General features: G+C 45.9%; 1 protein-coding gene across 1 annotated transcript in view; it reads left to right on the top strand.

Annotated features, from left to right (window-relative positions):
- Positions 1-15,114, top strand: part of LOC308319192 (transcriptional repressor p66-beta-like) — a 54,157-nt gene that overhangs the window by 34,968 nt on the left and 4,075 nt on the right. The window contains exons 7-11 of the mRNA XM_080769106.1: positions 3,422-3,592; positions 5,538-5,913; positions 7,467-7,669; positions 11,104-11,190; positions 13,289-13,688. Coding sequence (XP_080625232.1) covers positions 3,422-3,592; positions 5,538-5,913; positions 7,467-7,669; positions 11,104-11,190; positions 13,289-13,688 — 1,237 coding nt within the window. The remainder of the gene's footprint in view (positions 1-3,421; positions 3,593-5,537; positions 5,914-7,466; positions 7,670-11,103; positions 11,191-13,288; positions 13,689-15,114) is intronic.

The following is a 15,114-nucleotide window of genomic DNA, read 5'->3' as shown; positions in this document are numbered from 1 at the left end:
TGGAATATCTATATAATGAAACTATACTACAGTATACTATGCTATATGCTATACACACACTATAAAGTGATATGGTACATGCAATTCTAGTACTGTCTACATAACATGCTATAAGTCTGTATCAAATGCTAGCTATCTTAAGTCTACAAAAAGTGCTATCTAAGTCTGAAAAGGTGGGTTTTCAGACCACGGCGGAAGATTGGGAGTATGAGGCTGCAGTTCTGCTTGTAATATAGGAAGTGCATTCCCATAGTTTTGGAGCGAGAAGGGAGAAGAGTTTGGGGACGTGTGGAGCGTTGTTGTCCCGGCGTTTTTAAGTGAGGGTACTTCCAGCTTCCCTGCGTTGGCTGATCTGAGTGCACGGGAGGGTTCGTATAGGGTTCGGTCATACTTGCAAAGGTATGGGGGAGCCATGCGTTTGGTTGCTTCGAATGCCAGCGTCAGAGTTTTGTATTCTGTGCGGGCAGAATACAGTTTCCCCGGCCGGACGTATAGCGCGTGGAAGGAACACGTTATTCCGACCAGTTCCTTTCCCCTCCATCAGGCTGGCCCATTTCTATGCATTTGATGAAACACCTTGTGTTGTTCTTGCTTTACATGTAAATCGCTCTGGATTAAGAGTGTCTGCTAGAATAATGGCTCAATTTGGTAAATGTGTAATTTAAATAGTTAGTAAACTTGACCTTCCTCTCATGTGGAGTTGGACGTGGTGTTGTTTTTGGCAGCACATTTAGATTGTAGTTTTAGTCACGGTCTCTTGAATAGTTTTCATTTAGTTTTAGTCACATTTTAGTCACCTGGAGTGTTTTGGTGTTAGTCTCGTTTTAGTCTTACGACTAAATGTCGACTAAATCTACAGGTGATTTAGTCGACTACAATGTATTTTGGCCGGGCCTTGATGCTGTCGAAATGACCGATTTTACACTTGCTGAAAATAGCCGATCTACAAGCTCACAGCGGGTGCTGGCACAGATCTTGTAGATCTGCTATTTTCAACATGCAACCAAGTGTAAAATGACTCATACTGGATCTCTTGTCCACTAGTCCCTTCCTAACATTTTAGCCTCGATTTTATTTGTTGACGAAATTGTTAGTATATATTTAGTCTCATAGTTTTAGTCATCGTAGCTTAGTTTTCATTCAGTTTCACTTGTAGAAAAAAGGTAGTCGACGAACATTTTTAGTATTATTTTTTATTTTTACTCAAGGAAATCAACACTGTGTAGCAGTTCCCTAACCGTCCTCAGCTTAGTATTAAACTCTCCGCAGTTAAGTGAACACTAAACATTTACTGTGTGCTCTCATCTAAACGGCCATATTGTAAAATAAATCAATGGGATGGTTTGGTTGTAGGAGTAATCCGCCAAAGATCCTCTCCACTCACAGTTCAATTCAAAAATAGAGCAATGTCTCCATCTAGTGGCCAGACGGTAGAATGACACGCTATGGACTCATCTCCTACAGAGTGTCATTCCTTCCTATTGAATATAATTCAGGTGTACATATTCTCTTCTGACGGTCGGAACTACAATAAAGATGGTGGCCCACCTATGTTCATTTGATTTAGGTGTACAATTATCTTCTGACGGTCAGACCTACAATAAAGATGGTGGCCCACCTATGTTCATTGGATTTAGTTATGTTGGGTTAACTAGATGTGTTATGGTTAGTTATTCATTCCTTGTGTTAGGTTTTGTTATGTTCAGTTAACTAGATGTGTTATGGTTAGTTATTAACTCCAGTGTTGGGCAGTAGCTAGCTACAAGTAGCGACGCTACGTAGCTTAACTACATGTATCAGTAGCGTGATGGTAGCGTCGCTCCTTTTGAACCAAGTAGCGTTTTCTGTAGTGTAGCTATTTTTAGACCCAAGTAGCGACGTAACGTCCAAAAAACGCAAAGGCTATACGTTACAAATTGACTGTTTAAATAAAGTTTTGTGGGGGGAAAGAAATCCCTGGAGAAAATCCATGATTGGTTGGTTTAGATAAGAAGAGTCTGACACTTTCATTGTCGGCGTTAAGCAGCAGGAGGATCCGTCTCATCCATAGCAGCAGCTGTCCGTTTATCTCTAGCACAAGCATGGACGTCCAACACATCATATACAATGAATTACTCACCTAATGCTGCCTGCAGGTTCCATGTTTAATTCCAGCGTGTGTAACCTACATTGTCTACAAGTGACAGTTTTCATATTGAAAACATAGTCGCTAACGTGGTTTAGCGACTAGTACTTTGACAGCAAATCCATTGTAGCTTGTTTACAAGTCAAACGGACTTCCAGAAACTGCCTCATCAAAATAAGAGCCACTTGTATTGATTAGTCAACACTAGTTTTATTTCTAAGTCTACTTACAGGACGTTAAAATCTCATTTGAGTGCCTGTCAGCATTCTCTAAATCCCTGTCTCTCAGCTGGTGCGCAAATGACTATAGGCTGTGGCAATAATAATATAAAAAAAAGAACATTTTTTGGAACCATGAACTTTAGTTCAGAATGTTGAATTATGAACTATGAACTGAATTAGTTCCTTTTACATGTTTTGAACTGTGAACTGAACTATAGTTGTTTCACTGCCTTTAATTTATTACGTTTCCACAGTTTTTTCCTCATACTTAATACATAATTTGTACATGGTACCGCAAGGTACATTAATACAAGTAAATGTGAAAAAGTTGACACCAAAAGCCTTACTTGTTTCCAGTTTGTTTTTTTAATAAACAATCAAACTCAGCATTTTTGCTCGGTGGAAACTTGATCATGAAGTTGATAAAAACATTTTTTTTCTAAAGTAGTGTCCATGTAGCTAGCTACTTTTGCCATGTAGCTTATAGTGTAGCTTGCTACAATTCTCTGGGGATGGCTTCGTTGTAGTTGAGCTATATTTAATAGAGAGTAACTGGTAGTGTAGCTTACTACATTTTCCAAGTAGCTTGCCCATCACTGATTAACTCATCCTTGGCTAAGGAGCTTTATTTAATGATAGACCTATACAGTTGGCATACCGCTAATCTCTCTCGTCGATCGACAGCTCCGTGTTCGATTGCTTCCCCTTCAGCCTCAATGCATTAAAAACCGATGAAGGTGGTGGATGAGGCCTTTCTAAGAGTTTTCCATTTCAAATCGCGCTGGATGTTTAGTGTGTTTATGTTCGCTTAAGTAAACACGTCGACTGCCATGAACGTCTTATCTATAGACGACGCCAAAGGCCCGTCGTGGGCCTTCAAAATAAGGGTTGTCACCTGGTAGGTAATAGATGCGCGAGGTTTAGTCACATTAATCACTTGTGTTCGGGTTTAGTTGTTAGGTCGATTAGTCGTGTGAATTTGCCGTGTTGGGTTCAGCTCATTTAGTTTCTTAAACATATTAAATGTGTTCCTCTCTCCCTCTCTCTCTCTCTCTCTCTCTCTCACTCTCTCCAGGCTCCGTCGGTGATCCGGTCAGCCGGCACCGGTGCCATTGGTCAGCTGATGGGTCAAAGGTCATTGGCTCCGAGCCCGGCCCAGCTCCTGACCCACAGACTGACCCCCAAGCAGCCTGCCCCCCGCCCCCCCACTGGGGGTCCCAACACTCCTGTCAGCTACCAGCAACAGGTACTAACCCTAACAGACCCCCCACTAGGGTGGGTCAACACTCCTGTCAGCCCTCCAGCGCGTGGAAGGCACACATTATTCCGACCAGTCCCTTTCCCCTCCATCAGGCGCCCCAGGCTGGCCAGGGGGAGGTAGTTTAGAGACCAGCGTTACTGCATGTTTTTTTGTGAGGGTATACCTACCCTATAGGGGACACGGGGAGAACATGCAAACTCCACACAGAAAGGCCCTTTCGCCAACCCCGCCTCGGGTATGTAGAATTCTTGATTATGCGGGCAGAAATCCTTGATTATGCGATGAAATATGCAGGTTTTATGCGGAAAGTTGTGAAATATGCAACAAAAAGATGTGAAATATCCACAGCTCCTTTTGAATTGAATCGCCTGCGTCGACAATGCGCCACCAGGACACGTCGCACTGCTGCAACGAACACTAAAGCCCAAACCACGCCAAAGGGTCAGGTCGGGTTGGGACGAGACTCATTCCTTCATTCAAGTTTTATTTATTCTCGAAATTACACTTGAGTAATCAGGCTCATTGTCAGTGTCGTCGAGTAATACAATATAATATAGAAATAAAAACATCACAAGAAAAACAAACGCAAATCGTAAATGTGAATTACAAGTTTACAAATAAAAAAGCCGAAACTAATTTTGAAATGATCTAAAAACAGTTACACATTGTGGGGGTCTGTATTCTCACCAATAATAATAATAATAATAATAACTTTATATTTATATAGCGCCTTTCAAGAAACCCAAGGACGCTTTACAAGACAAAAAACTAAAAACAAAACGAGTTGCCAAAAGCCAGAGTGAACAAATGTCTCTTCAGTGCAGACTTGAAAGAGTTCAATGTGGGAGTCTGGCGGATCTCCACCAAGGTTTTAGAACGATGCAAGGGCACCAATGTGGTAAATTTCAATGGTGTTTTCAGGTAATTCCATGTATTAGGGGCCACAGAAGCTAAAAGCAGATCTACCAAGTTCAGAGTTAACTTTTGGTACCTTGAATTTGGGGAAATGTCTTGACCGGGTGTGGTTAGGGTTCAGAGTCCCATTTCAGGACAGATGAGATGCATTTAGGACGATCTCCAAGCATGGCTTTATACGAGAACAGGTGCCGATGCAGTTCTCGTCTCTCTGTCAGGGAGGACCATCCACCCGTGTTATATTAAGATATAAATGGTGAATACCATAACTATCACCTGTAATAAATCGAATCAATGGTGAGTACCATAACTATCACCTGTAATAAATGCTCTCCCAAATCTGGCTGTGACAGGCCGTCTGGCTCACATGGAATACTATCGCCATTTTATTTTATTGTGTCAACTAAATCCTCATTAATGCAAACTAAATTCAACATACTCAAGCCTGCACACATTCTAAATATGCCCCCGAAATATTTCATTTTACCACCTTCAATAATAATAATAATAATAATAGTCTTTATTGTCTCCACATCATATATTTTTGTTGTCATGGACACTTGTACAAAACATTAATAATTCTACTCCAGTTGGAAGCATTATTAAGACCCATTTTAACCCTCAATGTCTTCCTTTATGAAAAAATAACGTCATTGTAAAAAGATTCACGCGTTTAGACATTCTAATTTAACAATGAGATGCGGACGGGGAGCTGGTGCCACTTGGACCCGGGACGTAACGTATAGCACTACAAAATGACGTCGGACTTAACCCGGACTTGTTATAGCATCATGTTATGCTTTAGCTATTGAAAAGTAGCAGATCTACAAGCTCACAGCGCGCCACCTCGTGGCGCGCCACGAGCTTGTAGGTCTGCTATTTTTGAAAAATCGAAGAACGACTGACATTTTTAGAATCTGATCTCAGGTCAGAATGGGTTAAATACTGAATTGGTGTGGTTTTGGGCTTTAATTGCACGTCGTCCCCCCTCCGTCTCTCTCCCCTAAACCACCAGGTGGCGATGTCTCAGCAGCAGCAGCGCTCCTCTGCCTCCTCCACCTCCTCTTCCTCCTCCTCCTCCGCGGTGATGTACATGAACCTGTCGTCCCAACAGCAGCAGCAACAACAACAACAACAACAACAACAACAGCAGCAACAGCAGGCGGCCGCCGCGGCCGCGGCCGCAGCCGCCGCGTCCCCCCCGGACCCCGCCAGCAGCCAGGCCGCCGCCAAGCTGGCGCTGCGCAAGCAGCTGGAGAAGACCCTGCTGGACATCCCGCCGCCCAACCCGCCCGCGCCCCTCCTCCACTTCCTGCCGTCGGCGGCCAACGGAGAGTTCATCTACATGATCGGCCTGGAGGAGGTGGTGGACTCGGTGCTGGACAGCCAGGGTGAGTCTCGTTGACGTCGTTATATCGTCGAGGGTGTAAGCAATCTGATTGGTTTGAAACGGCCATGGTTCAAACGAGCACCACTCAATTAAATTCAATTCAATTCAATTCAATTCAAAGGGCTTTATTGGCATGAGAAAACATACGTTTACATTGCCAAAGCAGAAAGAACAATACAGCAATACAATCAAAACAAAAAATGATGTACTTTGAAGGTCAGAATCTTCAATAGATCAACTTCTATGTACCAAGATCACTCGATGCAGGTATAGTGCAGGAATATACACAATGATTAGTCTTCAGGGTGGTTGTGTTCCATTTGATATCCTTCTCCTATCACAGCAACTCACACATCTTGCTGCTGTGTTTGCACATTGTTGTACTTCGCCCAGCAGATATGGGAGTTTCTTGTCATTGGTCATGTTTTAAAAATCCCTGTGTGTGGTTGTGATCTGTGGGAAGTATGTGTCTCTGATGTCTTGGTACAATGGACAGGTGGTTAGGAAGTGTAGCTCGGTTTCCACTTCATTTTGTGTGCCACAGCTCACACACCTAATCGAAACAAAGAATTCAGCTGCTCTGTTCTCCCTGCAGAGCGCTAGCAAACTCGGTGGCTATAGGCTAGCTATAGTTTCTTGGGACATTTGTGGTCGTATGGTACTAGTGACTACATCTGTCTTTTCAGCGATTCTCTTAGTTTTAAGGGTAACTGTTGTTATAATTGCAATATTACACTCGAGGGGGCGGTTTTGACGTCATTAATGCACTTTCTCCGTTGCTTGACGTTAAAACCACCCCCCTCTCGTGTGATATTGCTTAATCCATATACTCCAGTTTTAGGTGTAGAGTTGGCCACCTTTTCGGTGGGTCACCTCTTCACCAAAACGGTGGTTTTGATGGCGGCGCTCATGGTCCATCGGTCGACCGTGCTCATTATCTCCTAACCTGGGGAGAGAGAGCGGGGTGCCCACTGTCGGTCTGGTCATGTGTCAGTCTGTCTGCGTGTCCGTCCGTCCGTCCGTCAGTCAGTCAGTCAGTCAGTCAGTCAGTCAGTCAGTCAGTCAGTCAGTCCGTCCGTCTGACGAAAGTGTGCGTTGTGTCTGAACAGGTGCTCCCTGTTGTTCTCTTGATTTCTCCTGATTTCTCCTTTGTGTCTGAACAGGGAAGATGTTCTCCCAGCTGTTCTCCTGATTTCTCCTGATTTCTCCTTTTGTGTCTGAACAGAGGAGATGTTCTCCCAGCTGTTCTCCTGATTTCTCCTGATTTCTCCTTTGTGTCTGAACAGGTGCTCCCTGTTGTTCTCCTGATTTCTCCTGATTTCTCCTTTGTGTCTGAACAGGGAAGATGTTCTCCCAGCTGTTCTCCTGATTTCTCCTGTGTCTGAACAGGGAAGATGTTCTCCCAGCTGTTCTCCTGATTTCTCCTGATTTCTCCTGTGTCTGAACAGGGAACATGTACTCCCAGCTGTTCTCCTGATTTCTCCTTTGTGTCTGAACAGGTGCTCCCCGTTGTTCTCCTGATTTCTCCTGATTTTTCCCTTTGTGTCCGAACAGGGAAGATGTGCTCCCCGCTGTCCTCCATGGAGCCGTTCTCCTGCGCCCAGTGCCAGACCGACTTCACGCCCCACTGGAAGCAGGAGACGGGCGGGCGCATCCTCTGCGAGACCTGCATGTCGTCCAATCAGAAGAAGGCGCTGAAGGCGGAGCACACCAATAGGCTGAAGAACGCGTTCGTCAAGGCCCTGCAGCAGGAGCAGGTCAGTCGTTGTCGCGGTTGTGTTGCCATGCCCCGCTTACTATTATAAGCGACCTTGTGGGCTTCTTTTTCTGTAACGTTGCTTGTTTGTAATATTTGTAGTTGCAGGTTTTATGGGGGGCTTGTTTCTAAAAGTGTAGTCGTTTATTTTGGGCTTTGTTTCCTAGTGTTCAAAACATTTCCATGTCAAGGACCCACAGTTCACCGTCCTTTCTATTAGTAGAAAGGACGAAGTTCACTCTATGTTGCGTAACAGTGCGACGTCATCGAAAATGTAGACGGCCCACAGCGGTCCCGTCGCTAGTCGCGATATAACTAATCATACCTCCCGTTGTTGTCGATCGGCTCTGGAGTGTTTCGGCTACATTTAGCTGCTAACATCCGGGATAAACATCTGGTTCGTCGGTAAAAGTGCTCCGCTGCTATAAATCGCCGGGCGCTATTAATTAAATAACCCCCGGGGCAATCGGAGTGTTAATGTATTTGTCTTTTTTTATTTTTTTTATCCCACGATTTTGTAACCCATTTTTCACCCCTTTGTCAATCATCTAATGTGATCCTGGGCTCTACACACCCTCCGCCAACCTAGCCCCCATATATGGGGGACAAGGGGAGAGCAACGGACTTGAACTCATGCTTCCTTCATGCCTGAGTGTCCAAGTTGCTCCTTTTACACCTGACAGGGGGGAGTTTCCCTGGTTGGACGTAGCGCGTGGAAGGAACACGTTATTCCAACCAGCTCCTTTCCCCTCCATCAGGCGCCCCGGCTGGCCAGGGGGAGGCAGTTTAGTGACCAGGATTACTGCATGTTTTTTGTGAGGGTACCTATACCCTAGGGGACACGGGGAGAGCATGCAAACTCCACACAGAAATGAAGGCCCTTTCGCCAACCCCGCCTTCGGGTATGGGCACTGATGACGCGGAGGAGGAAACACGCCGCCAGCGCCCACAGCGTCCCGAGCGGGGAATCGAACCCAGGACCTTCTAGCTGTGAGGCGACAGCACCACCAACTGTGCCACCTTGTGCCCCTTGGACCCTAGAACATCTAAACATATTTTGTGCCAGGGACCCGCACATACAAGATTTGCGTCGTGGCTATTTTCAAATAGCCTTTTGGGCTTGTTTTCGTAGAACGATCCCCCCCTTATTTATCTCACGCAATCTGGCAACGGTGGTCATTTCCCTGTCGCCATAGTAACACCAGCCTGACCTGTATATATCGATGGTGTTGCCATGCAGTTGATACAGTGTTGTTCTCAGCAAAGCCAATCAATACGAGAGAGCAAAACCATTAATACAAACACGCACGGGAACACTGAACCCAGCCAGACGGGAGTCAACTCCTCTTGCTCTTTTCTGATCCGGTCTAAGAGGGGAGGTGGGGGGGGGGGGGGGGTGTGGGGGACGGCAACTGTTAACCCATTCTGACCTGAGATCAGATTCATACGAGGTTTCAACTGGACACACACTGGTCTGATTAACCCATTCTGACCCGAGATCAGATTCTAAAAATGAACAGTCGTTCTTCAATTTTTCCAAAAATAGCAGACCTACAAGCTCGTAGCGCGCCACTCGGTGGCGCGCTATGAGCTTGTAGATCTGCTAATTTTTCAATAGCTAAAGCATGACATGACGCTAACACCAAAACGGGTTCCCGTTCAGAATGGGTTAATCAAACTAATGCAGTGGGTTTTCAACCAGCATCAGCCCCCCTGCCCTTTTATACCCCGTCTGTAAAACAACTGCCCTCTCCAGACCACGAATGCAACATTTACTACGGCGAACAAAAAAATGCAAATGCCACTCCTCTCCTTTCCATGCCATGCCATACCAGAAGGCAGCATTCAGGAGAATTGTTATTTTTTTCTTTCCCCGAAGTCTCCTGAACTAATTTGTTTCGAAATCCATGTCGTATACACCGCATCTCCAGTAGAGTGCAGGGTTGTGCCCCGAAAATAGCTATTTTGGGCCAAAAGTGCCCTCTCTTACGGGATTTCAGCCCCGGCCTCTCTTAACAGTCTTTGCACGTGCCTGACCACCACCAGTGGTCCTTGAGGGGGTTCCCCCGGTGGTCCACCAGCTAAAATGTGGAGAGTCGTGGATGGTCGGAAACCCCTTATCGATCTTTAACCAGATGGTCGGAACCCTTATCGATCTTTAAAGGACAACTTTAGTTTTTTTCAACCAAGGTTCATGTTTTAGGTTGTTATTAGAGAAACTAAAAGTTGAGTGTTAATTTTCTTTCATTTGCTGATTTCTTTCGTTTTAGGGATTTTAGCAGGTTTTGACAGGGGGGCGGGGGCATTCGAGCATGGGGCTAAATATGTATTTTTTTACACAATTTCATGGTGATTTATTTTTTTACTATAGTCCTAATAAACACCAGGAAATTACATCTGGCCACAAAAGATCACAGGATCTATTGAATGTGACAAACTGACATATTGAGCCTATACACACACAGTATAAGCCTTCCCCCAGTAGGCTACCTTCACATTCAGTAGATCCTGTGATCTTCTGTGGCCAGATCTATGTAATTTCCTGACGTTTATTAGGACTATAGTAAACCATAAAAAAATAAATCACCATAAAATTGTGTTAAAAAATACATATTTAGCCCCATGCTCGAATGCCCCCGCCCCCCCTGTCAAAAACAGCTAAATTCCCTAAAACGAAAGAAAGCAGCAAATGAAAAAAGATTAACACTCATCTTTTACTTTATCTAATAACAAACTAAAACATGAACCTTGGTTGAAAAAAACTAAAGTTGTCCTTTAACCCATTCTGAACGGGAACCCGTTTTGGTGTCAGCATCATGTCATGCTTTAGCTATTGAAAAATAGCAGATCTACAAGCTCGTAGCGCGCCACCGAGTGGCGCGCTACGAGCTTGTAGGTCTGCTATTTTTGAAAAATCGAAGAGCGACTGACATTTTTAGAATCTGATCTCAGGTCAGAATGGGTTAATCAGACCAGTGTGTGTCCAGTGGAAACCTCGTATGAATCTGATCTCAGGTCAGAATGGGTTAACTCTTGAGGGTGTAACATGAAACCAAATGCAGCCGTGCGGTTCCATTTGGTTTCACTTTTTTTGTCCAAAAGTGCCCTCCCTCCGGGATCTCAACCCCCTGCCTCTCTAACACTCTGTGCACGTACTGCACGTCCCTGCTCGCTAGTGGTTTTTTTTTGCATCCTGAAAGGTAACAGTTTAGGGACATAATACGAGGTCTTCGCCCCACGACAGACGATAGATTCAATCTATTATGAAAAAGGTCATCGATAAATCGATTTGAACGCGACATCGTCGATTTCGGGAGAAAACCGTTTTTTTTTTTTTTCGTTTGAGACGTGATGCCCTCGTCTGTCAAATGTTTACCTAAAATGTACCGACTTACCACATGTTGTCAAATGTTTTGTCTTGCGTGTGTTTAACAGGAAATAGAACAGAGGATGCAGATGTCCAGCAGCTCCGCCCACACGCCTCCTAGTGGCAGCAAAGATGCACTGCGACAACACAGACAGGTATGCGCGCACATTCACGCACACACACACACACACACATGCGCGCACACACACATCAACGTGTTGTTAACTTGTTACGAAAGCACACTCTGTGCTAATTAATATTATAGCTGAGCAAACACCTTTATTCATTTTGTGATTTATCTATCAACAATGACCACTCAGTCAGACTCATACATACATTATCCCGGCTTATACTGTAAGCTGCTACTAGGTAACTTAACTCTTCTAAACCCCTCGTGGGATTTGACCAGAAAACGGGAGAAAACGGGATCGTGCCAAACGGTCATGACTCACGTTGGTCGAGCTCCCGTCCACTAAGATGAAGTCCGCTTGCTGTCTTATTGCCTGATCCCATGTGAATGCAGCATTAATCGGAGCAAAAATGTATGTGTTTCTGTCGGAACAGTATGTCTTCGTGAAAGGAGGGACATCCGCACACTGCCACTTGCTGGTTCAGAGCATTTTATTGAGCAACGTGTCGGTCTTGCGACCTTCCTCAGGCTTAATTCAAAAATGGGCTGACATTGTCACTAAATACATTTCAGGAAGTATAAACAACCAATCAAAATGCATGTAATTTATCCAAACAGATAACAGCTGTGAAAAACCTTGTCACGTGACTTAAAGGTGCAGTGTTTCTGTAAACATTCCTCATGTATATATCATTGAAAATAACAGTTAACAATAATACAAGGGAAAAAAGAATTATACATAAATGTCATGCCAACATACAAGGAAGACATACAGTAAGAAAAGCAAATAAATGTCAGATAAGTCCTACTCTGTCCGAAAGAGTGGAAAAGAAAAAAAAAAAATAATAAAAACATTGCACCTAAAGTGCCTATACCGGCTGGACAAGAAGTTCAGATCAACATTTTCTATAGCATAACATTCAATAGTAGTTCATCATTAAGCCCTTTAACAGACAGTATGTCTTCGAAATCCTATGAGTTTTCTGAATAAAACGTCGCTACAGTTTATACATTTATATCTAGAGCTGGAAATATAAAATGACACCTGGATGCTTTCCCGGTTATAACCCATTCTGACCTGAGATCAGATTCGTACGAGGTTTCCACTGGACACACACTGGTCTGATGAACCCATTCTGACCTGAGATCAGATTCTAAAAATGTCAGTCGCTCTTCGATTTAAAAAAAATAGCAGACCTACAAGCTCTGAGCTATGAGCTTGTAGATCTGCTATTTTTCAATAGCTAAAGCATAACATAATGCTAACACCAAAATGGGTTCCCGGTCAGAATGGGTTAATGTGTCTAAAGAGCATCTGCTAAACGTTTTAGTCTTTTTAGTCTGCTCTGAGGAAGGCTCTGCCGAAAACCAATGTTAATTAAATAACGTTAGGAAGCTAAGACCGCACGGTGGACTCCATCATGTTGCTCCATGGAAGGAAAGAAACATGCGCAATAGAGCACCGAAGTCTGACGTCAATATCGGTAGAGGGCGCAAATCCACAGGTTCATGTACTAATGCATTAGGGGGATTTTAGATTTTAGACCGCCTCATATAAGAACTGTGTTTGAATCCATCCTGGCCGCTTCACTCATACGGATATGAAGAATCAACTGACTGAGAGAAGACGCTAATGTCACTGCTACTGAATTAGTTACATTTTCGCTAGAAGCCGACTAGAAGTGACTGACTGTCGCAAACGATACAGAGACACCTCCCCGACAATAACGCCGAGACAGCTTGTTTATTTTCGGACCACAGCGCTTATAGTAGACGATATTAAGATCCCCCCCCCCCCCCATGTTATTCTCCATGGAGAAATTACTTCCGCGAACCAGGGGGAATCGAAAAAGGGATGAGCGAGTTACGTCAGGACTTCGGTGGGGGACTTACCCCCAATCCAACCCTTGATGCAGAGTGTCAAGCAGGGAGGCACTGGGTCCCATTTTTAGAGTCTTTGGTATGACCCGGCCGGGGATCGAACCCCGACCTCCCAGTCTCAGGGCGGACACGCTAACCACAAGGCCACTGAGCTGGAAGTTGTACATGCCCCAAAGATTGACTGTCTGTCTGTTCTGTGTGTCCGTCCGTCCGTCCGTCCGTCCGCCCCCTGGCATTTGCAGCACCAGACCTCCCACCCCCAGAGCGGCGTCCAACAGAGAGGAGGGTCCGGGTCGGTGTCGGGGTCCGCCTTCTCCCACCAGTCCTCCCACCAGGTGTCCTCCCACCAGTCCTCCCACCAGGTCTCCTCCCACGCCTCCCAGTTCTCCATGAGCGCCGGCCTGATGAGTCTCCAGCAGCAGGCCAGCAAACACAGCGGCAGCCCGCTGGGCAGCAGCGCGGGAGGACACGGCCGCTCGCACCACCACCAGCAGCAGCACCATCAACAACAGCAACAACAGCAGCAGCAGCAGCAGCAGCAACATCACCACCACCAACAACAACAACAACAACAACAACAGCAGCAGCAACACCACCACCAACACCACCATGACAGCCGCAGAAACATCTACAGCCTGCCTGGTGAGGAACTATAGAGACATGTTTCTGAAACGTATTAGCATTGGTACCACTAGCTCTGGTCCAGAGGGTTGGTTCTGGGACCACTAGCTCTGGTCCAGAGCGTTGGTTCTGGGACCTCTAGCTCTGGTCCAGAGCGTTGGTTCTGGGACCACTAGCTCTGGTCCAGAGGGTTGGTTCTGGGACCTCTAGCTCTGGTCCAGAGGGTTGGTTCTGGGACCAGATAGCTCAGGTCCAGAGCGTTGGTTCTGGGACCACTAGCTCAGGTCCAGAGCGTTGGTTCTGGGACCACTAGCTCAGGTCCAGAGCGTTGGTTCTGAGACCACTAGCTCAGGTCCAGAGGGTTGGTTCTGGGACCACTAGCTCTGGTCCAGAGCGTTGGTTCTGGGACCTCTAGCTCTGGTCCAGAGCGTTGGTTCTGGGACCACTAGCTCTGGTCCAGAGAATTGGTTCTGGGACCTCTAGCTCTGGTCCAGAGCGTTGGTTCTGGGACCTCTAGCTCTGGTCCAGAGGGTTGGTTCTGGGACCTCTAGCTCTGGTCCAGAGCGTTGGTTCTGGGACCTCTAGCTCTGGTCCAGAGCGTTGGTTCTGGGACCACTAGCTCTGGTCCAGAGGGTTGGTTCTGGGACCTCTAGCTCTGGTCCAGAGGGTTGGTTCTGGGACCAGATAGCTCAGGTCCAGAGCGTTGGTTCTGGGACCACTAGCTCAGGTCCAGAGCGTTGGTTCTGGGACCACTAGCTCAGGTCCAGAGCGTTGGTTCTGAGACCACTAGCTCAGGTCCAGAGGGTTGGTTCTGGGACCACTAGCTCTGGTCCAGAGCGTTGGTTCTGGGACCTCTAGCTCTGGTCCAGAGCGTTGGTTCTGGGACCACTAGCTCTGGTCCAGAGGGTTGGTTCTGGGACCACTAGCTCAGGTCCAGAGCGTTGGTTCTGAGACCACTAGCTCTGGTCCAGAGCGTTGGTTCTGGGACCACTAGCTCTGGTCCAGAGAATTGGTTCTGGGACCTCTAGCTCTGGTCCAGAGCGTTGGTTCTGGGACCTCTAGCTCTGGTCCAGAGGGTTGGTTCTGGGACCACTAGCTCTGGTCCAGAGGGTTGGTTCTGGGACCTCTAGCTCTGGTCCAGAGGGTTGGTTCTGGGACCTCTAGCTCTGGTCCAGAGGGTTGGTTCTGGGACCACTAGCTCTGGTCCAAATAATGGCCTTGTGCAGGCCGGTGCAAAAATAAATAACAGCCTATTGCAAATAACGGCCCGGTTCCTTATAATCGATTTTGCATATTAACAGCCCCGGGCTACTATTTGGTAATATACGGGTATATCCTCTTTGCAAATGAATGAAAACTATTTATCTAATCAATTCTCTTACAATGATCCTCTATTTATTTATTTTAAAATTAGGCTATTTGTTTTTTAAAGGACGTTGAACAAGGA

This window comes from Protomyctophum bolini (genome assembly GCF_963924005.1).
Source record: "Protomyctophum bolini genome assembly, chromosome: 7".
Taxonomy (NCBI): domain Eukaryota; kingdom Metazoa; phylum Chordata; class Actinopteri; order Myctophiformes; family Myctophidae; genus Protomyctophum; species Protomyctophum bolini.
The sequence above is the reverse complement of the archived record's forward strand: the minus strand, read 5'-3'. Positions and strand labels throughout refer to the sequence as shown.